The 25,932-nt window shown below is 40.2% G+C and overlaps 3 protein-coding genes across 13 annotated transcripts in view; 2 read left to right on the top strand and 1 right to left on the bottom strand.

The window, feature by feature from the left end:
• Positions 1-10,959, top strand: part of rogdi (rogdi atypical leucine zipper) — a 35,514-nt gene extending 24,555 nt beyond the window's left edge. Inside the window, exons 10-12 of one of the 3 annotated variants that reach the window (XM_077618442.1) lie at positions 1,542-1,566; positions 1,645-1,668; positions 9,778-10,959. In XM_077618442.1, the coding sequence (XP_077474568.1) occupies positions 1,542-1,566; positions 1,645-1,668; positions 9,778-9,819 (91 nt within the window). In that variant the 3' untranslated portion in view covers positions 9,820-10,959. Of the gene's footprint in view, positions 1-1,541; positions 1,669-9,777 lie in introns of all 3 variants that reach the window. The other 2 variants (XM_077618441.1, XM_077618443.1) reach the window with 2 other exon arrangements.
• A 4,662-nt stretch (positions 10,960-15,621) lies between these two features.
• smim22 (small integral membrane protein 22) lies at positions 15,622-19,597 on the bottom strand. 6 transcript variants are annotated; one of them, XM_077618484.1, is made up of 7 exons: positions 18,127-19,597; positions 18,011-18,042; positions 17,424-17,708; positions 16,726-16,867; positions 16,530-16,588; positions 16,326-16,415; positions 15,622-15,768 (listed from the first exon to the last, which is right to left on the bottom strand). In XM_077618484.1, exons 4-6 carry the CDS (start codon positions 16,853-16,855, stop codon positions 16,368-16,370), a joined length of 237 nt encoding a protein of 78 aa, XP_077474610.1. In that variant the 5' UTR covers positions 16,856-16,867; positions 17,424-17,708; positions 18,011-18,042; positions 18,127-19,597; the 3' UTR covers positions 15,622-15,768; positions 16,326-16,367. The 6 variants fall into 6 exon arrangements, with proteins under 6 accessions (XP_077474610.1, XP_077474612.1, XP_077474611.1 ...); XM_077618486.1 differs by having other exon boundaries at positions 17,669-17,708; XM_077618485.1 differs by lacking the exon at positions 17,424-17,708 and having other exon boundaries at positions 18,127-18,434; positions 19,176-19,597.
• cog1 (component of oligomeric golgi complex 1) overlaps positions 19,202-25,932 on the top strand; it is a 39,333-nt gene continuing 32,602 nt past the window's right edge. For 2 of the 4 annotated variants that reach the window (XM_077618479.1, XM_077618481.1), the window contains exons 1-3: positions 19,202-19,612; positions 22,159-22,400; positions 25,256-25,437. In XM_077618479.1, the coding sequence (XP_077474605.1) occupies positions 19,307-19,612; positions 22,159-22,400; positions 25,256-25,437 (730 nt within the window). In that variant the 5' untranslated portion in view covers positions 19,202-19,306. The remainder of the gene's footprint in view (positions 19,613-22,158; positions 22,401-25,255; positions 25,438-25,932) is intronic. The other 2 variants (XM_077618480.1, XM_077618482.1) reach the window with 2 other exon arrangements.

The raw sequence follows: 25,932 nt of genomic DNA, 5'->3' as shown, positions 1-25,932 counted from the left end.
CGTCTGTACACGAGGGAGTTGCGGGGAGAGAGACATTGCCCATAATGTTCTTATGAGCAGCCTCTCGCGTCCGCTGTCTGCTCGTATATCAAAATATGTCTCGTATGTCAAGATAAATATTTGCCTAAAATTTTACTCGTATCTCAAATTGCTCGTATGTCGGGGCACTCGTATGTCAAGGAACCACTGTATATTACAAGACGTGAAAGTCAAGTACTCAAAAAGACTTTCCTTTAAAGCCAAAAAATAAAAATCACCATCTCTCACAAAAGGCTGTATGCTGCGTTCCCAAATTTTGATGTGTCGCTTTATGTTGGTTCTCCCGGTCTGAGTCGCCCCAGTTCATGGCAAAGAAACCTATTCAATGCGTATGTCAGCCGAGCCAGTACTTGATCTTTTCCAAGCTTTGGGACGCTTAAAAGGTGGCTCTTAGACCACTCTATCATCGTTGTGGGTTGGCGACTGACTAATTTGGTAACATTGAGGTGCAGCGTGCCATTGGCTTATGATGTCCTTACTTGAACATCGACAATGCCACGTGTACGTGAAGTTTAAAATGTTAATACATTCGTGCCTCTACTTACGAATGCCTCTAGGTACGAAAGTTTCAGGTTAGGAAAATTTTATATGCAAATTCGAGATACGAAAAAGATCCAAGTTACGATATCCCCCAAAAAGTAATTGCATTTCCTTATCCGTTATTTTATTTTTAATTCCTCTTAAGTGATTAAAAATCGTACAAATGCAATGCGTCACATTTTTTCACACGCGCATAGGGCACACATGAAAGTCTAAAATGTACTGCAAAGTGGATGACTTTGGGCAAGAACGGGCTCTTGCCGCCATCTGGCAGACAAACACGGGTATTATGTCTCCCAGTATAACGGCTGCAGAGGGAACTATTTCAGCGGCGCAGGGCACATTTTCATATGCTTTACTTATTTTAACACATTAATAAATTTCCTTATAATTTTCTCTCATTTTTGTGTGGTTCCTCACATCTTTCATACTAAATCGGGACACTGGCCAATTTTGGAGGGTTTAGTTGGTAGTTGTGTGAGGAGCGTGGAACGATTTAAAGAATGTACATAAAGTATACCTCTACTTACGAAATTTTCAAGTTCCGAAAAAAGTTCTGGAACCAATTAATTTCATAAGTAGAGGTACGACTGTATTTTTTTTCTCTGGCAGACTGGCACCAACTTGCTTGGGGACCAATGGTGTGTTTCATAAAAACCTGCTCTTTTTCAGCAGCTAATAAGCAATTTGAAAATGCCTAAGCGGTACTCAAGATCATGTAATCGAGGGGTGCTCATTACGTCGATCGCGATCGAGCGCCAAGGTAATTCAACAATTTTAAGGACATTTTCAGGGTGCGAGTTATAAACGGGGCGGCTCATATGCAAGTTAATACGGTAGATCACGGGAAGTTGGCTCTATTGAAAATTAGATCTAAGAAGAAAAAAGGTTGGATCACCTGCAAAGTAATCTATCTATTTTGATTGAAGTAATTGTTCTTGTTTTTTCCTCCTTTTTCACAGTGAACTCAACAACAATCGGTTCGAGGTGAGCCATGTTCACAAGGTAGAGTGTGTCGTCCCTTGGCTAAATGATACACTGGTTTTTTTCACCATCTCCCTACAGCTCTGTCAACAACTAAAAGACAAGGTGTGTGTGTGTTTTTTTTTAGCATTCACTCATCAGTTGTCACTTAAAAACCATATACAGTGGTACCTCGTCATACGACCGCTCGTCATACAAAATTCTCGTCTTACGGCGGAAATTTCGATCGAATAATTCGCCCATCATGCGATCAAAATTTCGTGATGCGACCAAGCCAGGTGGCCATGGCACTGTCTTTTTTGCATATCTTTCGTGTATAACAATATCTACGAGCACGGAACGATTACCGTAATTACTCGAATATAACGCGCACTCGAAAATAACACGCAGGTAATTTTGGGCCAAAAAAATCTGGAAAAACGCAGTACTCGAATATAGTGCGCACCTAAAATTTCCCGCTGACGAAAATCAGAAATCTTACCTTTTTTTCTTCGTTTCACGATTGTTTTGTTCAAACAAATTTATTCATTAGAATCCTTCAAATGAAGAGTTCCTCTCTCTCTTTGTCTGTCCTCTCATACATCTCTTCGTTGAGAATCCTATCAAGGTCCACGCTTCCTTCATCCACTTCCTCTTCCTCCCACAACACATCATCCGATTGGCTTTACGAGATGACGTAAAATCCGTGCGTCAAAGTGAGTTTGACAATGCTTTTTTCGATCGAAAATTTGTAATTTATTTTATTCAATTCAATTTCAATTCAATTTATTTGGCAAGAAAAAGCACCAGGCTAAGGGCCATGTAACAAGACACAAAAAAAAAAAAAAAAAAAAAAATAGTTATTGATTATAACACGCACCCCCAACTATTGGAATTAATTATATAGCAAAAATCTGCATGTTATATTCGAGTAATTACGGTAATTCAGACGAGTTTCTCCTACGACCAGGAAACGCACAACGCGCATGCGCGGGCAAAAAGAGGGCTTTCTGGGTAATGAAGTATACTCGTGCACACAACACCCATAGGCAATGGCAACTTTTCTCAGAATAAAACTTCATTACCCAAAATCAATACGTGGGTAAGCTCAACTATTGTATTTCTTGTTATTCTTTCTAAGGAAAGAAGCTCCCGCGATCGTTCTTTAAAGACTATTTCTCGTTGGCAAGTGGTCGTGCGTTATCCTATTGTGAGGACATTTGTGTGCATCATTTTGGGAATATTTTGAAGGCAATAGAACAGCAAACAGTCCATCGATAGCGAACGTGAGGGTGGCGGCGTGGCAAACCGCCAACCCGGACGACGAAGGTAACAAAAGATTACAACAAAATTAGAATTCAGTTTTGTGTAAAGTTACATTAAACATATGTTTGAGTGTCTGTATATATTAATCCAAGTTAATTTAAATTTGCTTGTTCCGTTTACGAGTGCGTTGTCGTGGAAAAAAAAAAGAACCCCACCCCCCCACACCCCCAAACGTCTCTGTCTCCCGTCGGCGAAATCTGCCCAATTTTAGTTAGATTAAACACATTTTATTACTATTAAACCACTAGTTATGTGTTACTTTGTTAATGGATGGCGAATTAGAAGAAATAAAACATTTTTTCCAATCCAATATCCTGTTTTTGGTGTGTTTTCAGAGGGCTGGAACGAATTAATTTGTTTTCCATTCATTTCAATGGAAAACGTCCGCTCGAGTTACGAGAATCTCGTCATACGATCTCAGTCTCGGAACGGATTACGATCGTATGTCGAGGTACCACTGTATGTATATATGTATGTATATGTATGTATGTATGTATATATGTATGTGTATGTATATATGTATGTATATGTATATATATATATATATATATATATATAATATACCGTATTTTCATGACTATATGGCGCATCGTATTTTAAGCCGCAGTATCAGTGACGAGTGCTATATCTGTATTTGACACACACAAAGGACGCACCGTTTTTAAAGACGCAGCCAGGCAAAACACACCAGCTTAAACATACGGACACACGCTAAAAACACATTTTTTAAAAGGCAACAGAAGAAAAACTGAGTTTGGTTGTACTTTATTTAGCCATTTTACAATGTACTTACATCATCACCCACAAATCCATCAAAGTCCTCATTTTCTGTGTCCAAATTGAACCATTTTCCAAATGAGTCATCGAAAACGCTGAGTTTTATACGTTCGTCCAGGCGGCCACAATCCATTCGCAAATAGTAGCTAGCATAACTATTCCGGCGCTGCCTTCCACGCTTCCTAAAGCTGTGTTGATGTCGATGTCCAGGCCACAATCCATTCGCAAATAGTAGCTAGCTAGTAGCTAGCATACCTATTCCGGCGCTGCCTTCCACGCTTCGTAAAGCTGTGTTGATGGCGATGTCCAGGCCACAATCCATTCGCAAATAGTAGCTAGCTAGTAGCTAGCATAACTATTATGGTGCTGCCTTCCACGCTTCGTAAAGCTGTGTTGATGTCGATGTCCAGGCCACAATCCATTTGCAAATAGTAGCTAGCGTAACTATTCCGGCGCTGCCTTCGACGCTTCGTAAAGCTGTGTTGATGTCGATGTCCAGGCCTCAATCCATTTGGGTGTATTGACAAAAGAATTAAATATCCCAACAGTCACTGCGCAGCACTTTTTCTATGGGGAAAATAGTAGAGTTGGGGGCTGCTTGCCGTAGTTGTGAGAGCTGTAGAGGATGGTGTACCCTATCGACTGATTTATTTTATTTTATCGTGATAACAATTTTAGTATTGGTCCATATATAAAGCGCACTGGATTATAAGGCCGTTTTGGTCCTTAATGTTGATTGTCAACGGTCGCCTTTTCTTTGCAAAACTCTGCCGATCCATTGTTGTTTACTCTGTATGTAAATGTAGTATGCATTGACCAACGTGGAAAAAAACGGGGGGGATGCAAAGCTCCGCCCCGTGCTCGTAAATATATTTTATACACGAAAGAGATGCGGCAAGACAGTGCCATGGCCACCTGGCTTGGTCGCATCTGGAAATTTTGATCGTATCTAGGGCGAATTATTCGATCGAAATTTTCATCGTATCTCGAGCATCTCGTAGGTAGAGCTGATCGTAGGTCGAGGTACCACTGTCTGTGTATGTATATATATATGTATAGATATATAGATACATGCATACATGTATGCTTGCATACTTTCATACATACATATACAGTGGTACCTCTACATACGAGCAATTTGAGATCCGAGTACAATTTTGGGAAAATATTTATCTTGAGATACGAGACAAATTTTTACATACGAGCAGACAGCGGACGCGAGAGGCTGCTCATAAGAACATCATGGGCACTGTCTTTCTGGTCGCAACTCCCTCGTGTAATGTCTCTGCGAGCACTGGGCGGAGCGTTGCATTTTTTCAGTGGTTTTTTCCCGTTAGTCAGTGCGAATGGCGTATATAATACTCGTTGGCAAGTGGTTGTGCGTTATCCTATTGTGAGGACATTTTTGTCAATCCTTTTGGGAATATTTTGAAGGGAATACAAAAGCAAACATCTAGGTTGCATCTGTAAGTCAGGATGGAGGCGGGGCAAATAAAGCCAACCCGGCCGGGAGAAGAAAGGTATCAAAATTTAAAACAAAATTAGAATTGAGTTTAGTGTAAGGTTAGATTAAACTTATTTTTGATTGTGTGCATCGTAATCCAAGTTCATTTAAATTTGTTTGTTATGTTACGAGCGCATTGCCCTGCAACAAATCTCCCCCTCTGTTGCATTAAGCTCGTATCGCGAGGTACCACTGTATATACATATGTATATGTGTGTACAGACGCTCCCCTACTTACGAACATTCAACTTACGAACAACGGTACATACGAACATGTCTGCAAATTGCGTTTAAGTCCAAAAATGTTCGCAAGTCCAATTTTGTATTTCGCATCTTTTTCAGACATTAAAACCAGGCCAGGGGGGCGATTTTCCCGGGAAAAGACAGCGATGAAAGTCAATGGCGTACGAGCAAACATTGCCCGAAAATTGGGTAAAATCCAGCCGAAAACAGCATTTATGGATTAAATACAAATACTGGAGCTTTTTAGACATAAGAACCGGGCCCGGAGTATCATTTCCCCGGTAAAAAGACAGCGATGAACGTCGATACGTCCATACGTGAAATTACAAAAAATGCACTAAAATTAGGTAAAATCCACTTCCTAGCATCATTTATTGATTGAATACAAATACTGGAGCTTTTGAGACATTACAACCAGGCCAGGGGGGTTATTTTTTCCCGGGAAAAGACAGCGATGGGCGTCAATGGCGAAACGTCAAAAATTAAACTGGGGTAAAATGGGGTAAAATCCACTTCATAGCAGCATTTTGTGATTAAATACAAAACTGGAGCTTAAATACAAACACTGGAGCTTTTCAGATATCAGAACCGGGCCCACAATTGAAATTTTATTTAGGAATAAAGCCATATTATACTCACCAAAAATTCTTTTTAACTGTACACATTATCCATCCTCCTTTCTTCCTTCTTTCCTATCGCCATCAAAGCTAATGATGAAAGTCGAGCCTGTCCTGTCATATTTCCGGCATAGTCCGTTTTGAAAATGGCTTTAAATCAACACAACAATATTCTATTTGGTGGTGCAGCTAAGTTAGCGCACTGAAAGTCCCGCACACACCATTTTCCCGGCTGTAACAGGCTTGCTAGCTTCGGAGTTGACCGCCCTTTCTTAATGATGTCCATTTTTTTCTGGAAAAGTCCGTCTGGAAAATAGCTTTGTGAGCAAACAGAATCCATTTGTTTTTGCTTCTGTCGGCCATTGTGGGTGAAGTTTGCGATCTCGGCTGCCTCGGGTACTGCTTTGGCCCGCCTACTAGCCAATCATAGTTGGTGAAAGCAATGACATGTCCCAGCCAGCAAAATGCTAACGCCAATGAAAAATCATTGTGGGGTTGCCAACTCGAAATCTGATTGGTTAAAAGCAACAGTCTAGTTTAATGCAGCAGACCCCGCAGAACTGATTGTGAAGGCTTTGAGGCAGATCTGATCTGGCAACAAATAATGGCTGAAATGTGATTGGTTAAATGCTTCAATATGAAAACACATCTGGAAGCAGTGCAACCAGGGGGAAAAGCAATGAAAGGAAGCTAACAGAGCATTTGGAATAAGTATTGATGGACAAAATATAATATGATTCAGATATTTCTTAGGCCAGCAGAGAAGGCCTTGAAGGCCCTGATGGCCCGCCACTGATATATATATATATGTATGTATGTATGTATGTATATATATATATATATGTATGTATGTATGTATGTATATATATATATGTGTATGTATGTATGTATATATGCGCACGTACACACGTACACACGTACACACGCACACACGTACACACGTACACACGTACACACGTACACACGTACACACGTACACACGTACACACGTACACACACACACGTACACACGTACACACGTACACACGTACACACGTACACGCGTACACACGTACACACGTACACGCGTACACGCGTACACACGTGTACACGTGTACACGTGTACACGTACACGTGTACACGTACACACGTACACGTACACACGTACACGTACACACGTACACGTACACACGTACACGTACACATACACACGTACACATACACACATACACATACACACGTACACATACACACGTACACATACACATACACACGTACACATACACACATCCAGTGGTACCTCGAGATACGAGCTTAATGGGTTCCGGGACTGAGCTCGTATGTCGATTTACTTGTAACTCAAATGAACGTTTACCCTTGAAATTAACTAAAAACAAATTAATTTGTTCCAAAAAAAACACCAAAAACAGGATATTGGATTGGAAAAGCATTTTTATTTGTTCTAATTCGCCATCTATTAACAAAGTAATAAATAACTAGTGGTTTAAAAGTACTAAAATATGTTTAATAGTACTAAAATTAGACGGATATTGCGGAGGGGAGAGAGAGAGGGACACAGAGGGGGGAGGGGGGACTTTTTGCACGGCAACGTGCTCGTAACATAAAATAAACAAATTTAAATGAACTTGGATTACGATGCAGACACTCGAAAAATAAGTTTAATCTAACCTTACAATAAACTTAACTCTAATTTTGTTGAAATGTATGCTCGCTGTATGCTAGTATATCAAAATTTGTCTCGTATCTCAAGATAAATATTTGATCGAAATTTTACTCATATCTCAAATTGCTCGTATGTCGGGACACTCGTATGTCGAGGTATTACTGTGTATTTGTGTGTGTGTACGTATGTATGAATGTATGTATGTATGCATATATATGTATGTGATAGCTTTACCAATAGGCATTCCCAAATGCACTCACAAATAAAACAGACATCCGGGGTCTTGCAAGAGTGAATCGATCCTGACGCGTCTCTGTCCCAGATCATTCTCCCAAATCGAAACCTCTCTTGCTTATTTATTACATAAGATTTACAACATGCATCTCAGTTCTCAAAACAATTGAAGGTCTGCCGGATCTTCCCGAGGGAGCGCTGTGGACAACACTGTCAGAAGTCAAAACAATTGAAAGTCCTCCGGATCTTCCGAAGGGAGTATTGTGAACCACACTTTCAGAAGTCGATTTTTCTCAAAACAATTTTGACAAGTCCAGCTGGAGAGAGGAGCGACCTTCCCGTTGTTTATCACGGTTGCAAGCAGATGTACTAAAAATGACTTTTTTAATGTTAATAAGCTAAGTAAATCAAAGCGTTCTTCATTGCGAGCAAATGTATAATAATGTGAGACTAATAACCCTAACAGTGTGTGTATATGTGTATATGTATATACCTGTTCAGTAATGTATATAAATAAATAGATATACCGTGGGGAAAATAAGTATTTAGTCAACCACCAAATGTGCAAGTTATCCTACCTGAACAGAATAGAGAGGCCTGTAATTGTCAACATGGGTAAACCTCAACCATGAGAGACAGAATGTGGGCAAAAAAACAGAAAATCACATTGTTTGATTTTTAAAGAATTTATTTGCAAATCATGGTGGAAAATAAGTGTCATTGATATTTGGTCAATACCAAAAGTTCATCTCAATACTTTCTTATGTACCCTTTTTGGCAATAACCGAGGCCAAACGTTTTCTGTAACTCTTCACATGCTTTTCACACACTGTTGCTGGTATTTTGGCCCATTCCTCCATGCAGATCTCCTCTAGAGCAGTGATGTTTTGGGGCTGTCGTTGGGCAACACGGACTTTCAGCTCCCTCCACAGACTTTCTATGGGGTTGAGATCTGGAGGCTGGATAGGCCACTCTAGGACCTCGAAATGCTTCTCACGAAGCCACTCCTTTGTTGCCCTGGCTGTGTTTGGGAACATTTTCATGCAGAAAGACCCAGGCACGTCTCATCTTCAATGTCCTTGCTGACGGAAGGAGACTTTCACTCAAAATCTCTCGATACATGGCCCCATTCATTCTTTCCTTTACACAGATCAGTCGTCCTGGTCCCTTTGCAGAAAAACAGCCCCAAAGCATGATGTTTCCACCCCCATGCTTCACAGTGGGTATGGTGTTCTTCGGATCCAATTCAGTATTCTTTCTCCTCCAAACACGAGAACCTGTGTTTCTACCAAAAAGTTTTATTTTGGTTTCATCTGACCGTAACACATTCTCCCAGTCCTTTTCTGGATCATCCAAATGCTCTCTAGCGAACCGCAGACGGACCTGGATGTGTACTGGCTTCAGCAGGGGGAGAGGTTGTGGACAGGTGTCTTTTATACCGATAAAGAGTTAAAACAGATCCTATTAATACAGGTAACGAGTGGAGACCTCGTTAGAAGTTAGACCTCTTTGACAGCCAGAAATCTTGCTTGTTTGTAGGTGACCAAATACTTATTCTCCACTCTAATTTGGAAATACATTCTTTAAAAATCAAACAATGTTTTTTCTGTTTTTTTCCCCCACATCCTGTCTCTCATGGTCTCATGTACATGTATATATACCTATACCTATATATAACTAGTGGTTATGATGTTACGTAAAAGACTTGTTTTACCTACACACCCAACAAAGGACTTTCAATTCCACAGACGTCCTGACCCCACCTAAAGACAGCTTAAAAACATACCTATTTGAAAGAAATGAAAGAATACATGTGATTATAAGAAATATTTCTCTTCAGGGTCTAACACGTTCACTTTCTGTACTTGCAGATATCTGTCTTTTCCAGTTTCTGGAACTACCGACCTTTTTAATCACAACACAGTCAACCTCGGACCAACTCAAACCACACAAGTATGAAGAAGAAGCTCTTATTTATTGGTAGATATTTATAAGCCAGTCATTCTATTTAAAGCGTTGCATGTCAGGACGGCCAGTGTTTTCCTTTTTTCTTTAAATGCTTTCCAGTGGGTTGTCATTACTTTGATATTTTGCATTTCACTGTACCTACTAAAAGATCAATGAATATATGGTTTTTGTCTGTCTTAGAGAGATTTTTTTATTCGAGCAATTTTCTTGTATTTCTCATCTGGCACATTATTTTTTTTTGTGTGGAGTAATTTTCACTTAGGTGAAAACATGATAGTTGAAAGGGAAAAATAAAATGGAATTATTTTGATTTCCACTTTCACGTGATTTTAAAAGATAGGGATTGCAACCTTTCCACAAAATTTAAGATATATATAGATATATAATACCACATTCTTGGTGAAAAAATAATAATTTCGTAAAGTTTGTTTGTTGCATCTCTATTTTCCTTAATCGCCATTGTATGGTAGATGGAAGGAAAACACTTTTGGTCTCCTGCATTTAATTTATATATTATTTCTCAATTACTGCACTATTAGCACATACAGCATAGGAGCAAGCTTATTCGAAGAAATTTTCGCATGTAGCATTATTTCAGTGTCTGTTTCTAAATGAAAAATGTTCCAGCTTTTTGTATCAATTACCCCCAAATTCATAATTATTCTGAATTGCTATGGGATTGACTGAATGCCTGCACAATGTGTCGCTTTAAAAAAAATGATATCTATAAGTCAGGGGTGCCCAACTTGGATCCAGTCTCTCCCCACCAACACACCTGAATCAAATAATCAGGATCATTGTCAAGCTTTTGGACAGCTTGCTCATTAGTTGATCATTTGATTCAGGTGTGGTAGAGGAGGGAGATATGGAAAACAGACTGGATAGGGGTCCTCGTGGACCGGAGATGGTCACCCTGGATATAAGTGTTAACTGAAAGTAAGGCAATACTTATTAGATTGTTCTATGAGGTGAAGAAGTATCTTAAGTCCTTTGTTGGTTCATTAATTCAATGTTTTGCTGTTGAATCTTGTGCTTTTTCAGCAGTCATTGTCTTAAAGTCCTTCAATAAAACAGGAATAATGGTTGTTTCAAGCATAAAGATGTGTGCAGCCATTAGGAAACACCAAATGTACCACCAATATACAGTATATTTAAACATACTCTGTTATGTTGTGAAAATATTTTGAAGCAACTGCATTGAAAATATAGCAAATCGTTACTGCTTTACTGATTTTTCAGGTATTTTTTGGTCTTAAAAATATGAAGTTATTAGTGCATGTCTTTGGAGATCGTATGTTAATAAAAACTTTCATTCATCATCTGTACGGTGCATCCTCGCAAGGGTTGCAGAGGCCTATCCCAGCTGACCTTGGGCGAAAGGCAGACTACACACTAGATTGGTCGCTAGACAGTCGTAGGACACAAACAGAGACAGACAACCAATCGCAGTCACAATCATATCAGCACCAAGCGTGAATCGTATCTACGTACACCATCAAGCGGCTTGATATAAACACTACAACATTTAGATCAATATAAATAATTCATCAGATCAATGATGTATATGTGTTTATTTAAATGTTTTAGTCGTGTCCTGTATGTTGTTGATTTCCCAATAGTCAATTTCCCCAGAAACCATTTAGACATTTGTATGAAGCTCCCTTGTGTCATTGATTAAATGCTAATATACATTATCCCAACTTTCTCATAAAAACATACCATCCAAAAACTTGGCTTTCAAATCTTTGTTATATCGTGCTGTGTCTTAATGAAATCTGGGATTATGGCCTTTCATGAACAAAATCATTCCATTTAGTTTTACTTGTACTAAAAAAGCTATTGTTTAAGAAAGGAAATTATTTGTGAAAATGTGCAATAAAACATGTAAGGAAATTGTTCGTGTCTCATGACTTAATCAAATGTATCTGTTCTGATCACTGCTACAATTTTGGGTGGAACTTGTATCACTACTATGGCTAATGTAATACTTTACAACATTTTTGAAGAAGATTGTTTTTTGTCAACAAATATGGTAGTTGTGCTGTTGGAGTGCCTTGCACAAGCGTTAGACTAACTTAATTCTGTTAGTTAAATGTGTTAACGAAAAGGCGCTGTGACGCGTAAAAAAAAAAATTAAAAAAAACTTAAATGGGCAATAAATTGTGGCCTTTCCTGAATCCCGTAGGTTTGGAATTAAAAACAACACGTGGCGCACAATGAGACTGAGCTTTATAACGTTTGATTTTATCCTGGCAAAACTTTATTTTGGTACAGTAATACCTTGACATACGGGTGCCCCGACATACGAGCAATTTGGGATACAGGTAAAATTTTGTGCAAATATTTACCTAAAGATACGAGACAAATTTTGATATATTTGAGAACAACATGGGCACTGTCTTTACCGTCGCAACTCCCTCGTGTAAATGTCTCTACGAGCACAGGGTGGACCGTTGCATTTTTCAGTGTTTTCCCCCCAGTGCAGAATGGTGTACGCATGGCTGAGCTTGCTCGCTAATACCAGCGGAATATACTACTTCTCGTTGACAAGTGGTCATGCGTTATCCTATTGTGAGGACATTTGTGTGCATCATGTTCGGAATATTTTGAAGAGAAGACAAAAGCAAATAACCCTCGATTGGTTGCAGCTGAAAATCAGGGTGGAGGCGGGGCAAATAGAGCCAACCCGGGAGAAGAAAGGTATAAAAATTTAAAACAAAATTAGAATTAAGTTTAGTGTAAGGTTAGAATAAACTTATTTTGAATGTCTATCGTCACTGATGTCTGATTATGAGTGTGAGCGTGAATGGTTGTTTGTCTTTTTGTGTTTCTGATTGGCCGACCACCAAGATATAATCAATTGATCAGATATCAAGGTGGAAAATGATTTAGAAATTTGAAATCAATTTCTGAAATCGCCAATAAGCCCTTTTTTCGGGGATGGCGATGGCAAATTAAGGAAAATTATTTAGTCCAATGAAATTTTTGATGAAAATGCAGCAGCAGTACTCTGGAGGAACAAATAATCTACTCTGCGAAATGGTGAATTTGGGAGCACTGAGAAGAATAAAAAACAAAGAGTGCATGATATGAAATTCCAAAGAACCATTGATTTATAGTGATAATGTCACCCAAATTGTGTTACCATACAAATCGCCATTATTCACTACACTATTGGAACTGGATGATGAGGCTAATTCGGCTAACTACATAAAAAAGAAAAATCTTTAAGGAAATGCATTGAAATTGGGTTAGCAGAAGGAGACTGCTTCTCAACAGGAAATGGACCAACGGTGGTGCCAGGAGCCTGGGTGCTAAACCTACAGTATAAAGAAGAAGCACTGGCACGACCCAAAGTGGGAACGTCCATATCAGTGTTGCTGACCAACCAGCAGACATGAAAATAGCCGAGAGGCAGGGATGTGGATCCACCTTTTGCACTGTAAGAAGGTTCTCTCAGTTGAAACGTTTGAGGAGACAGTTGAGATAAATTTTCTGATGTAATAAAACGAAACAGCAACCACTCCAATATTGATTGGAAAGATTATTGCTCAGCGAGCAATGCGATTAACCATAGGGAACTCTTTTATATTGTCTCCATATGCAAAAAAGGTGAAAGCATTTCAATTGAGACTAAACCTTACAAAGTTAAAATAAACGACCAGAAAAAGAGAAACTACAAAGGGAAACAGAAGGAGCCACTTAACACAAGAACGGCCTCTATGCAGTAGAAAACAAGTGATTACCAAATTGAGCCATAGCAGGAGCCATGTCTCAAGAGGAGAGATAGTATAGTCCCACAGGTGTCCAAACCTACTTAAAAAATGCAGATACTGTCTCACCTGCTGTAGACACAACGCTCAAGGCAATGAACGACCCAAGCGCGGAACAAGGCAAACAGGGACATATCCCTTCGAGGTTCTGAACATGGATTTCATCGAAGTGAACCAAAGTGGCACATACAAGTACTGTCTTGTACCAAGTGGGTTGAGATATGCCCATCCAAGAAAGCTGAAGAGAAAGGAGAAGCAGATTCTCTCACTCAGTGGTTATGCAAAATGTTCCTAGAAAGAACTGTGATAAATGCAAATGATCTGCCGATATCTTCTCTGGCTCCCACACAGGAGGTACTGTCCCGAGGCGACCTGGTACTCGTCAAGGTGATAAAAAGCAAGTGCTGGTCATCTCGACGTTGGAACAGGACCTCACCGTGTGATTTTGACCGCAAGCTTCACCAAGTTGGCCACCACCGTCAAAGCTGATGAACGAGTGTTGGAGCTCACGACCATGATCCAGTGTGGGGCTCGGATGTCCCCCTCGAACACAAACACTGGTCAGTCTCCAAAATCCTGATGGCTCTGTTCCCCTGGTACTCGGTACAGCAAAGAACACCCTACGTCTGGAACCCATTAACTCCAGATTCCAGGCCTATGTCAACGTATCAGCCAAGAAGTCCAAATCACCACCGTCAAAATCAAAGGAAGAGACACCTGGATACATCAGTCCCACTGTGGACAAGTACAAGAATGAAGTGATTGGTCATCGTCATCACTGCTCTGTGTTCCACCACATGGGGGGACCTCCCGGAACCTTGGTGCACTCCCGCTGGAGGAGAGTGCCCACACTAGCTGGTTCCGGAGGCGGTCAGGGGCCCTCAAGATCTGCAGCCCGTCGGCCAGGACGCCCATCGTCGTCCAGGTCCCGTTGATCATCCTACAGCTTGCTCACTTGGGGATACAGGGGACCGACTACAAGACATCCGGTTCCACAACGAGGATGGCTTGACTGGTTCCTCTCGGGCTCATGGACATAGACTCTTTTGAAAGCCCTAGTACCGTTCGTAACTGTTGTTGCTCTCGTGCTTGTTATCCTAACCTGTTGTTTGCCCTGCTTCTCAGCTTTGATCAAACGTACCGTTGATGCCACAGTCAAACATACCATGATTGTCGGTTTGATTTGTCGGTCTAAACTGCAGTTTGAAGTAATTTGTGAAGAAATTTGTTCAAAAGTAGCGTCACTAACAAACGAGGTTCCGATATTCTTTATACTCACAACAGGAAGGAATTGTAAGATATGCTGACTCACTATTTGCAATTGCTTCTTAGTATTGCATCAGTTTGGTGTGAGTAATGAAAAATGTCGAGTCATGTTGAGACATCGGCTCTGCAGTTGTTTGGGTGTATCAGCCCACACCCTGTTTCTGTTATCTTCTCTGTGTAGCATCATGTTTTTTACATATAAATAGACGCAAAAACTGTTAGTTCGGAGGGAGTCGCGGCGAATAGGCTGTGCGTTCGCAGCCGTTCGAGCTCTCCCCATTCTGGAGTCTGGTAATAAACTTATCTCCTTGAAATTGGTCTCCCTCTTTCTTAACCTGCTCCTGAAGTTGTTTTACAGAAATCCAACACATGCCGGGTAGGCTGGTTGAACACTTTAAACTGCCCCTAGGTAAAGGTGTGAGTATGAATGGTTGTGCGTCTCTTTGTGTGCTGGGCACTGATTTAGAGTGTCCCGCGCATGATGGACGTTGTTGGCTCCATCTTTAGGGGTCTGGAAGCTTCGTAGCAGTCAAACAAATTAAAGTATTTTTGTCCATGGCCACCAAGTGTTTTGTTAACCAGTGGTCGTATTTTATATTCTATCCCTTGACTCACATGAATTCAGTGTAACCATTAACAACCTATGTAATATGGTCCAGTTTCTTTACGTCCCGTAAAAAATAAAACACCTTACGTCAACTACCAACAGGAATGGAGTGGATTTTTTAATGTGATTTATATTTAATTTATTGTACATTCCATGCCAAATATATTAAAAGCATGATATTCAAGACGAGACCATTCAGAGGATGTGCAGTCAAGGGAAGTTGTGCAATTTGCAGGAGGACACTACGGCTAGTAGAAAGATACTCGGTTAGGAACAAAAGGAAAAGTAGTGAGTCAACACTTATTGAATGTCAGAACACACTAAAACATACCTGTCAACTTATATGTTTTTCCCGTATTTTATACGTTTTTTGATCATTTCAAATTGTGTACGCCGTATAACAACTTTTGTACGGGATTTTTTTAAGTACGTTTTTTGTAAAACGGATCTCGTTTTACGCATTTCGGCTCTAATCCGGATCGTCTCGGTCACTGGTAGCAGACGAAAACGTCATCATCAACTGCTAATATTGTCATGCTTTAAGCATGATATGCGCACACGCATTCCCCTTTCACACGAAACAGGAAATGATTCGTAGCGCTTGGGTCCGAATACATTCACGGTCGCGTCACGACAACGCGGCGCGACCATAACACTTTTACGTGCACCCTATGTGAGTAAATATGTGCCGCGTTGCATTTGTACGGTTTTCTATTGCTTAATACGGGGAATTCCAATCATTAATACGGGGAGGAATTGGCCCAGGTTGACAGGTATGCTAAAATAACATTGTGAAATGTTTTACTTAGGAGTCGATGAAAACCCTCCATGTTGTGTAGTTCAGCTGTCATGGTTCCATGGGCATGTTCTCTATGCCAACGTTATGTCGTTTGGGCTGTCAAGACACACAGACACACAGCAAAAGTCACACCACTATTTCATTTTTATATTTGAGTGCTTTGTTCTTTATTACATTTCTTTCACTAGATGTAAGGAAATGTCTTTTCACCTTGGCCTCGCAGCAGCAGCTTCGGATCAAGACCAGAAGGACCAGCAGCACAATCAAACCTATCACAACACACAGCAACATCATCAGGATCCCCTGCGAAGCCTAAAGCCAAACTGTGCAGTGCAAATAAGCATACACGCGCACACATACACAGCGTACATATTGGCATATAGTGGTATACAATTAAGATACTTGCCAACAAAGACTAAGAAGACAACAACGAAGCCAATGTCCCATTCTGTTTGAAACAATAGTTTGGACTCCAGTCTGGAAATCACATCATTGAACTGACTCTCAAGTCCTTCTAGGGGTTTTCTTTGTCCCATAGTACTAATTTCCTATGAAAGAAGCCACAAGTTAAAAGTAAGAATATATGTTCTGCATTATATATTTTGTGTTGTGCTGTATGCAATTGTAAAATTCAACAATTTTGAGGCAATTTTAAGGGTGCGTCTTATACTCGCAGGCGGCTTATATTCGCAGGCAGCTTATATGCGAGTAAATACGGTAATCGCTTGATAGCACGAGACTAAAAATAAAACATTTAAATCCATTTAAGCCAGAAATTAGGTTGGCCCAGCAACAATTTGTGCAAACCTTGATTTCAGTCCACAAAATCAAATATCTTCCACTACATTTGGAGGGGTTGCAATAAGCAAGGCTCGCAATATTCAGATTTAGAACACAATCCATTTAGATAAATACAGTTTAGTAGCGATGTTTATAATTGGAAAACTCAACGTATATACCAAACACATGAAATTTAATTTACCATCTTATATTACTCCACGTAAATAAACTAAAACATATGAGCCATTGTTTGCAGGAGTTGCCACTTTATCAGAAGTAGTTGTCCTCTGTTCTTTTAATTTCTTTCCATGTTGGCAGCATTACCTGTTCGACGTAATAACTCAGCGTTTGCTGGCTCCAAAAAAAAAAAGAAATTGAGGAGTGTAAATGTTTAGCCAGCAGTCAATCCATAGCTCGAAATACGATGGCACATGGGAGAGTGGGAAGAAAAGGAAACTAAAATTTATCGGGTCAATAAAACATAAGGTGGGATCTAGTGGGTCCATAGGTCAATGTAGTGCCACAGTATAAACGTCATCCTTTGTGTGCTATTTTAAACAGTACAATACCTTGTGCTGTCCTTAAAACCATATGAATGAATTTCCTATCCTGGAAGAAAGTAACATACCATAGATACAAAACTGTCAGGTTGAGCCATAAACCTTTACTAGACTAAAACCTTCACTACTGTTCTAATTTATTAATTCTGTTATATTGTTATGGGGTGCCATTTGTAAAGCTGCGTTCGGTTAAAAAGACTGCAACAATGTCTCACATTTTGCGTCACACAGTGTTTAAAACATTTTTTTCTTCAATATTCCTGACAGGATTTTATTTCATATTATTATACATTTGTTTGCAACAAAGAATACGCTTCTCTTAGATTAGTTTAAACTTTATTCATCCCTTACCCTGGAAATTCACTTTGTTGCAGTAGCAGTAGCTGGAAGGTGAAAAAGAGACAGGAAAAGATGTTGTAGACTTGAATAAAATAGATCATAAATACATAAGCATGGCGGCCCAGCACCTGAGTGGTAAGCGCGTCAACATCACAGTGGGGGGCCTGGGTTCAAATCCAGGTCGGTCCACCTGTGTGCATTTTGCAGGTTCTCCCCGGGCCTACGTGGGTTTTCTCCGGGTACTCTGGTTTCCTCCCTCATTCCAAAAACATGCATGGTAGGCCGATTGGACACTCTAAATTGCCCCTAGGTATGGTTGTGAGTGTGCATGGTTGTCCATCCCCTGGTGCCCTGCGATCGGCTGGTCACCGATTCAGAGTGTCCCCCGCCTCTGGCCCAGAGAAAGCTGGGATTGGCTACAGCACCCCCCGCAACCCTAATGAGGATAAAGTGAATTAGAAAATGAGATGCGATAAACTTAATTTCGCTTCTCAAATATCACTGCTTGTCTGATATATATGATATGTTTAACCGAAATTACTGATCCAAACAACCAATGATTTATAAAGGAAAATCTTGAAAATGAATAAAATTTATTCACTGTCTAACAAGCTCCTCCGAGTTTTATTTTGTTATTTCCATCCACCGGTGCTCCACATATATATGTCACAAAGAGCCTCTGATTGAATATAGAATTGGCGAAGCATTGTTTAGAACAGGGGTAGGGAACCTATGGCTCGGGAGCCACATGTGGCTCTTTTGATGGTTGCATATGGCTCTGAGCTAAAATATGGAAACCGGTGGTGAGAGAGCCGAGTCCCGAATGCACCAATAGGAACGTCACATCGGCACTGTGGCATTGACTTTTTTTCATTAGAGTCTTCTGCATCTATTCTCTCATTGATACTCATTGATATTCATTGATTAGCAACAGCGTAACAATGTTGTCAAAAGAATTCAAAGACTTTTTGTACTTTAAAAGTGGTAAAATGACTAAAAAAATTGGCACATTTTCATGTATTTTGACTTTTAAATTGTGAGTATGGCTCTCAAGGAATAACATTTGAAAATAGTAATTGTTTATGGCTCTCTCTTTCAAAAAGGTTCCCGACCCCTGGTTTAGAACTATTGTAGGCTCCGTATCGGTAAAACCCGGAAGTAAAATCGCATAATGGACCTTATGGCAGTGTCGCAAATCTCTTTCGGACCAGTCTCATCAGCTGACGACGTTGAAACCGGAAATGTGCCTCTCGCTTTTCCGGGTTATGGATTCCATGTAAGAGTTGCTGAAGTTGTTTTGGAAGAACAATGACTGGTGAAACTGCGTTGTCCCTCAACATATTGGAGATTAAAGACCCGGTGTTTGTGTTCGAACGCTACAGCACCGATGACATCCGCTGCATCGAACGTAAAGTCCGCGGTGAGATTGAGCAAAAGAAGGAGGAACTGAGGCAGATGGTGGGTGAACGTTACCGGGACCTAATTGACGCCGCAGACACCATCGGGGAGATGAGGCAAAGCTCGGGAAGTGTTGTCCAGTCCATCCAGAACATGTACCAGTACTGCCACCGGCTGAAGCAAGGCAAAGCCCCTGTGAGCGGTTGCAGTCTGGAGGTAGACTGAAGCTTCTGTTGCAATTTGTGCGTGTTGTGTATGCGTCCCAAACATAAATATTTAGAAACCGTGATGAGGGAGATGAACACATTCTAGATTTAATATGCCATTTAAAACTAAATATGATTATGTGCAGTTATTCAATCGTTCATGGGGGAGATGCTCAATTTGATGTTAAAATACAGTCTTCCCTCGAATATCGCGGCTTCACCTTTCGCGAATTCACTTGTTCGCAGATTTTTTTTCTATTTAAAAAAATGGCAGAGGTCAGGAAAGCGCTCCATCTCTCAGCGCCGAAGAAGGTATCTATAATAGGGGAGACGGGCGCTCCAAATGTCATTTATACAGTGCCTAGATTGCCTCTTGCCATCTTCTCTTTTGTTGCGAGTGACTTTTGCGTATTTTTTTTGAGCCGCCATTGAAAATGCCTCCTAAACATTGACGTTACTTGATATGCTAAATGAGTAGAACGCAATTGCGGCATATATTAATCTACAATGTGGCGTTCTTTTGTACATAATTCAGCTGGTAGGAACGATTTGAATGTTAATGGACTCCGCTGTGCGCCCCGGTGGTGCAAGTGGTAAGCGCGTCGGCCTTACAGCTCTGAAGTCCAGGTCGGTCCACCTGTGTGGAGTGTGGAGAGCATGTTCTCCCCAGGCCTGCGTGGGTTTCCTCCGGGTAACATGCATGGTATGCTGATTGGACACTCTAAATTGCCCCTAGATATGGTTGTGATTGTGCATGGTTGTCCGTCTCCTTGTCACTGCTCGCTCGGGGCGTGGCCATCTTACCTAGGTGGGTCGCGGCCATCTTACCTAGGGCGCTGCCGTCTACACCTAGTTAAATGTGCTCAACTGACCAGACGCGAGTAGCCTCAATTTTGAAATAAAACAAAATTCCATATTAGATTCATACCGTATCTCAGAAATACCACGTGATGATTTTTCTAAGATTTTCCCTTCAAAGTAACACATTTGTACTCCCTATTAAAACCATATATGGAGGTGAAAATTGGGAATCAGATGCTGCTTATACGCGAGACATTATAAAATTCAACAAGTTAAAGGCAATTTTAAGAGTACGGCTTATACGTGGGGGCAACTTATATGCGAGTAAATGTGGTATGTCTCCCAGAATAACGGCCCCGGGGGGAACTATTTCAGCGGTGCAGGGCACATTTTTATATGCTTTATTTATTTTAAGACTTTTGTTAGGTTTATCCAATTGTAGGTTTATCCTTAGGTTTTTCCAATTCAGCTTTCAATAAAAAAGGCATCTGTAGTCACATCACATTTAATTCTTGCAAGAAGAGAATACATCCGGCCGCTCGCCCCACAAGATTATTCTAACGAGTGGCATTATGTCCTGCCCATTTAAGGCCTCAAATCAAAACAATTACAAGGTTATCGATTCCAATTGCGTAAGCAAGAAACAAAACAATTCCATAATCAAGCAAACCTAGCGTCAACCTAGCGTCACAAAGGAAAAACAATATGCGAGTTGATTGATAGCCATCCGCTGAATCAACAACAATTTAAGCATCCTTCACAGATCTTCATTGCGAACTTGTATCTGGGGAAAGGGTTGAGGCGTATCTTCCAGTACTCAGTCCTCGGAGCAAGAACTCAGTGTATTGTTTTATGTCCTTGCGAACTTGTATCTCTCGCTGGACCCAGCTGTCCTGGAGAGCGACCTTGGCGTAAGCGTTTGTCTTCACATATTAATTCAACTCTAACATAAAAGCGATCAACACATATATATATTGTTTAATATAGTTACACATTTAGGATGAGCATTACTATTCCTAATAAGCAAATATATTGATTAATATAGTAAGCATGTATATTATAAGGCTTTATATTCATTGCAAACACATTTATAATAATGATTACTCCAACAACTTTAATAAATTCCTTATAATTTTCTCTCATTTTTGTGTTTCCCCACATCTTTCATACAAAATTGGGACACTTTGACCTATTTTAAAGGGTTTAGTTGTTAGTTGTGTGAGGACCGTGGAATGAATTAGAGCATTTACATATAAAGTACACCTACTTACGAAATGTTCAATTTACGAAAAAAGTTCTGGAACCAATTAATTTTATAAGTAGAGGTACGACTATACTTTTCTATTGTCCATTGCGCGATACTAATAATGCAGTATTGTAAAAGGTTTGAGACATCTGTTCTATATGAATGTAATAAAAATGTAATTATTTTAGCACATGAATACCCAAACAAAAAAATCCCTCCACATTTGAAACACACAAAGGAAGGAATAAATAAAAAAGCACAGTTAAGAGGGATGTTTAGTCGATAAAATTGAATGAAAAGGGAATGTTGAAAAGGAAAGAAAATACGTCTCACCAAGTTGGGCTCAACATGGCATTCAGAGACTTGGTCACCTGCAGGACCAAAAAGTTTACCTAGCTCAGCCAATTTAGATTGCTCTTTCTCAGATTCGTAGTATTACAGAGTAAATGGATGAGAAAAAAAATTATCAGCCTGCATAAATATACATTCTTCTGACTTTATTTTTTTAGAGTCAACAGCACGACAAGTTTTACACCTTGGCTTCTCAGATCAAGCTCCTCTTGGAGATTCCTGAGCGAATATGGAGTGCTGTAGAGGCCTCCCAGTTCCTTCAGGCAACTCGTCTCTACCTGTTGTGTGGCCATCTGCACACACTCCTTCAGTTGGAAGCTTCCACAGGGGGTCACTACAGTCCTGCTCTTGCCCGCTTCCCCATCCTTGTCCGTCAAGTAGCCACAATGGGTCACTTCAGGTAGTTGCTGCTCCGTCTTTCTTTCATGAACACATTGGTTCATTTTGTTCATTTAAGAATATATTTGTTTGATTATTGTTGCTCAAAATTGACATTTCGCCAAATCTTCGCCCACCGTAGTTATGGTTACTGAGCTGACAACCTTTGTGAATTCACTGGCAAAAATAGTGCAGATTGAGGCAAAATGGTTTTCAATACGCAGTGTAGGGTTATATTGAAAATATAGGAAATTGTACCAAGGTTTCGAGGCAAAAGCATACTAATTCAACACTTGAAGTCACACTTGGAATTTTTACACATCAATTAAATGATTTATTCTTGTCAAAGAGTATTCACAAATAAAATTTCAAGACTTGCACAGATCCAAAACGTGAAATTGTACAAAAGAAAAACTGTTCTTAAGAAACGATGACAGAGTACACAGGAGCCAGCAGAGCGTGTATGACTGAATTCAAAATGAGTACAGTGGTACCTCAAGATACGAGCTTAATTCGTTCCGGGACTGAGCTCGTATGTCGATTTTCTCGTAACTCAAACGAACGTTTCCCATTGAAATTAATTAAAAACAAATTAATTCGTTCCAACCCTCTGAAAACACACCAAAAACAGGATATTGGATTGGAATTTTTTTTTATTTGTTCTAATTCGCCATCTATTAACAAAGTAACACATAACTAGTGGTTTAATATCACTAAAATGTGTTTAATAGTACTAAAATTATACAGATTTCGAAGGGGGGGAGAGAGAGAGACTGACAGAGAGAGGGAGGGCCGGGGTGGCATTTTTGCATGGCAATGCTATCGTAACATAACATAAACAGATTTAAATGAACTTGGATTAGGATGCAGACACACTCAAAAATAAGTTTAATCGAAGTTAACACTAAACTTAATTCTAATTTTATTTAACATTTTGATACCTTTCTTCTCCCGTTGGCTCTTTTTGCCCCGCCTCCACACTGACTTTCAGTCAATATCGAGGGTTGTTTGAGTTTGTATTCCCTTCAAAATATTCCCAAAATGATGCACACAAATGTCCTCACAATAGGATAACGCACAACCACTTGCCAACGAGAAGTAGTATACAGTGGTACCTCGACATACGATCGTAATCCGTTCCGAGACTGAGATCGTATGACGAGCTTTTCGTAACTCGAGCCGACGTTTCCCATTGAAATGCATTGAAAACAAATTAATTCGTTCCAACCCTCCGAAAAAACACCAAAAACAGGATATTGGATTGGAAAAAATGTTTTATTTCTTCTAATTCGCAATCTATTAACAAAGTAACACATAACTAGTGGTTTAATAGTAATAAAATATGTTTAATCTAACTAAAATTGGGCGGATTTCGCCGACGGGAGACAGACGCACAGAGGGGGTGAGGGGGTGTCATTTTTTTTCCACGACAATGCACTCGTAAACGGAACAAACAAATTTAAATTAACTTGGATTAATATATACAGACACACTCAAACATACGTTTAATGTAACTTTACACAAAACTGAATTCTAATTTTGTTTTAATCTTTTTTTTTAACTTCGTTCTCTTCGGGTTAGTTGTTTGCCACGCCTCCACCCTCACGTTCGCTATCGATGGGCTGTTTGCTGTTGTACTACGTATTCCCTTCAAAATATTCCGTAAATGATTCACACAAATGTCCTCACAATAGGATAACCCACGACCACTTGCCAACGAGAAATAGTCTTGTAGTACATATTAGCGATCGCTCCGCTGCTCATAAGCACATCAGGAGCACCGGCTCGCAACTCCCTCGTTGTAATAGCTCTGGTCGCAACCGCTTTGAACGGCGCCTATGAGAGAGAGTTGCGACCAGAAATATTACAAAGAGGGAATTGCGAGCCAGTGCCGCTGATGTTCTTATGAGCAGCGAACGAGAAGTAATATAATACTCCTCATATTAGATAATAATAACAGGAAATGCAACAGCTGAGCTTACCCACGTATTGATTGTGGGTAATGAAGTTTTATTCTGAGAAAGAGTGCCATTCGCTATCGTCGTTGTGTGCACGAGTATACTTCGTTACCCAGAAAGCCCTCTTTTTTCCCGCGCATGCGCGTTGTGCGTTTCCTGGTCGATGCGTAGGAGAAACTTGTCTGAATTAATCGTTCAGTGCTTGTAGATATTGTTATACACGAAAGAGATGCGGCAAAAAAGACAGTGCGCTACAATGATAAACAGCCTCTCATGTCATGGCCACCTGGCTTGGTCGCATCTCGAAATTTTAATTGTATCGCGGGCGAATTATCCGATCGAAATTTTCATCGTACCACGAGAATGTCGTATGACGAACGGTCGTATGACGAGGTACCACTGTATACGCCATTCGTACTGACTAACGGGAAAAAAAACACTGAAAAAAATGCAATGCTCTGCCCAGTGCTCACAGAGACATTACAAAGAGGGAGTTGCGACCAGAGACATTACACGAGGGAGTTGCGGGGAGAGAGACAGTGCCCATGATGTTCTTATGGGCAGCATCTCAGTTCCACTGTCTGCTCGTATATCAAAATTTGTCTCGTATCTCAAGATAAATATTTGTAACTACAGCTTTGCTATTCAGTTTTATGAATGTTCTTCTTTCCTCTATAAAGCAAGTTAGGCTAGAAAGCTTGCTTGATAGCCTTTTGGGAGATACTTAGATTGTTGTGATTCCGTACGACCAGACTTTTCAATTCAATTAATATTTCAATGGCCATGTTGAGAATGGAGTTTGTGAAACGACAATTGTGAGAGCTAATAGAAACTGTTCAAAAAATGGTTTGTAATATCTTTATTGGAAGTACATTTAGATGCAACAAGTACAACAACTGTGGACTTTTTTTTTATCCAGGTCCACCATTCTTTTAGACAGCAAGTCTCTGCTGTGGGGTCGTGCGGTGTCAGACCAGGCCATTGCGGAGGCCCTCCTGTCCACGATGCTGCTGGAGGACAGCTCCCCACGCAAGGCACTTGCTGATTTCTTGTTAGCGCGAAAGGCATCTATTCATCAATTGCTCAACCAGCCACAACATGGTAGTAAACATCATGCCAACAGGGTGTTTTCCCTAATACTATTTCTGAATCTAATTTCTTCTTTACAACTTCTTTATTTCCTAATCCTCACTCCTCTTTTGACCTGATCTACCTTCAGACATCCTATCGGTCAGTCATACAGACCATAACAAAAGTTTTAACTACTGAGGAACTAAAAGTTTTGGGAAATGAAAAGTCCTGAATTAGAGGTCTTTCTCACAGACTTTGTGAAACACATTCAAGACAATTGAAGTTCAGAGAAATTTGCAGTAGGCGGTAAAGAGGGAATAAGTCGAGGCAAAGATAGCCATAGTCCACTTTTTCTTTTTACAATCTCTTAAATGAAGTGTTATAATGGTGGGTGGAGGCCCACAAAGCAGGCAGAAAGACAGTTTTGCATGTGGCGATTTCTCTTTATTTTTAATGTACCTTTACAGAGCAAAAACAGAAGCGAATAAATTACATTTATACATTAACCGCGATAATCGGGGTATT

The sequence above is a fragment of the Stigmatopora argus genome, chromosome 14 (assembly GCF_051989625.1).
Source record: "Stigmatopora argus isolate UIUO_Sarg chromosome 14, RoL_Sarg_1.0, whole genome shotgun sequence".
In the NCBI taxonomy this organism is placed as follows: Eukaryota; Metazoa; Chordata; class Actinopteri; order Syngnathiformes; family Syngnathidae; genus Stigmatopora; species Stigmatopora argus.
This window is presented reverse-complemented; position numbering and strand designations above follow the sequence as displayed.

Excerpts from the sequence above, each read along its gene's own strand:
- smim22 (XM_077618484.1), bottom strand. The coding sequence starts at position 16,855 with ATGGGACAAAGAAAACCCCTAGAAGGACTTGAGAGTCAGTTCAATGAT. Across the intron at positions 16,589-16,725 it reads TGTCTTCTTAGTCTTTGTTG|GTTTGATTGTGCTGCTGGTC; the intron begins GCAAGTATCTTA and ends GTGTTGTGATAG. Across the intron at positions 16,416-16,529 it reads GCTGCTGCTGCGAGGCCAAG|CCCAAACGACATAACGTTGG; the intron begins GTGAAAAGACAT and ends GTGTCTTGACAG.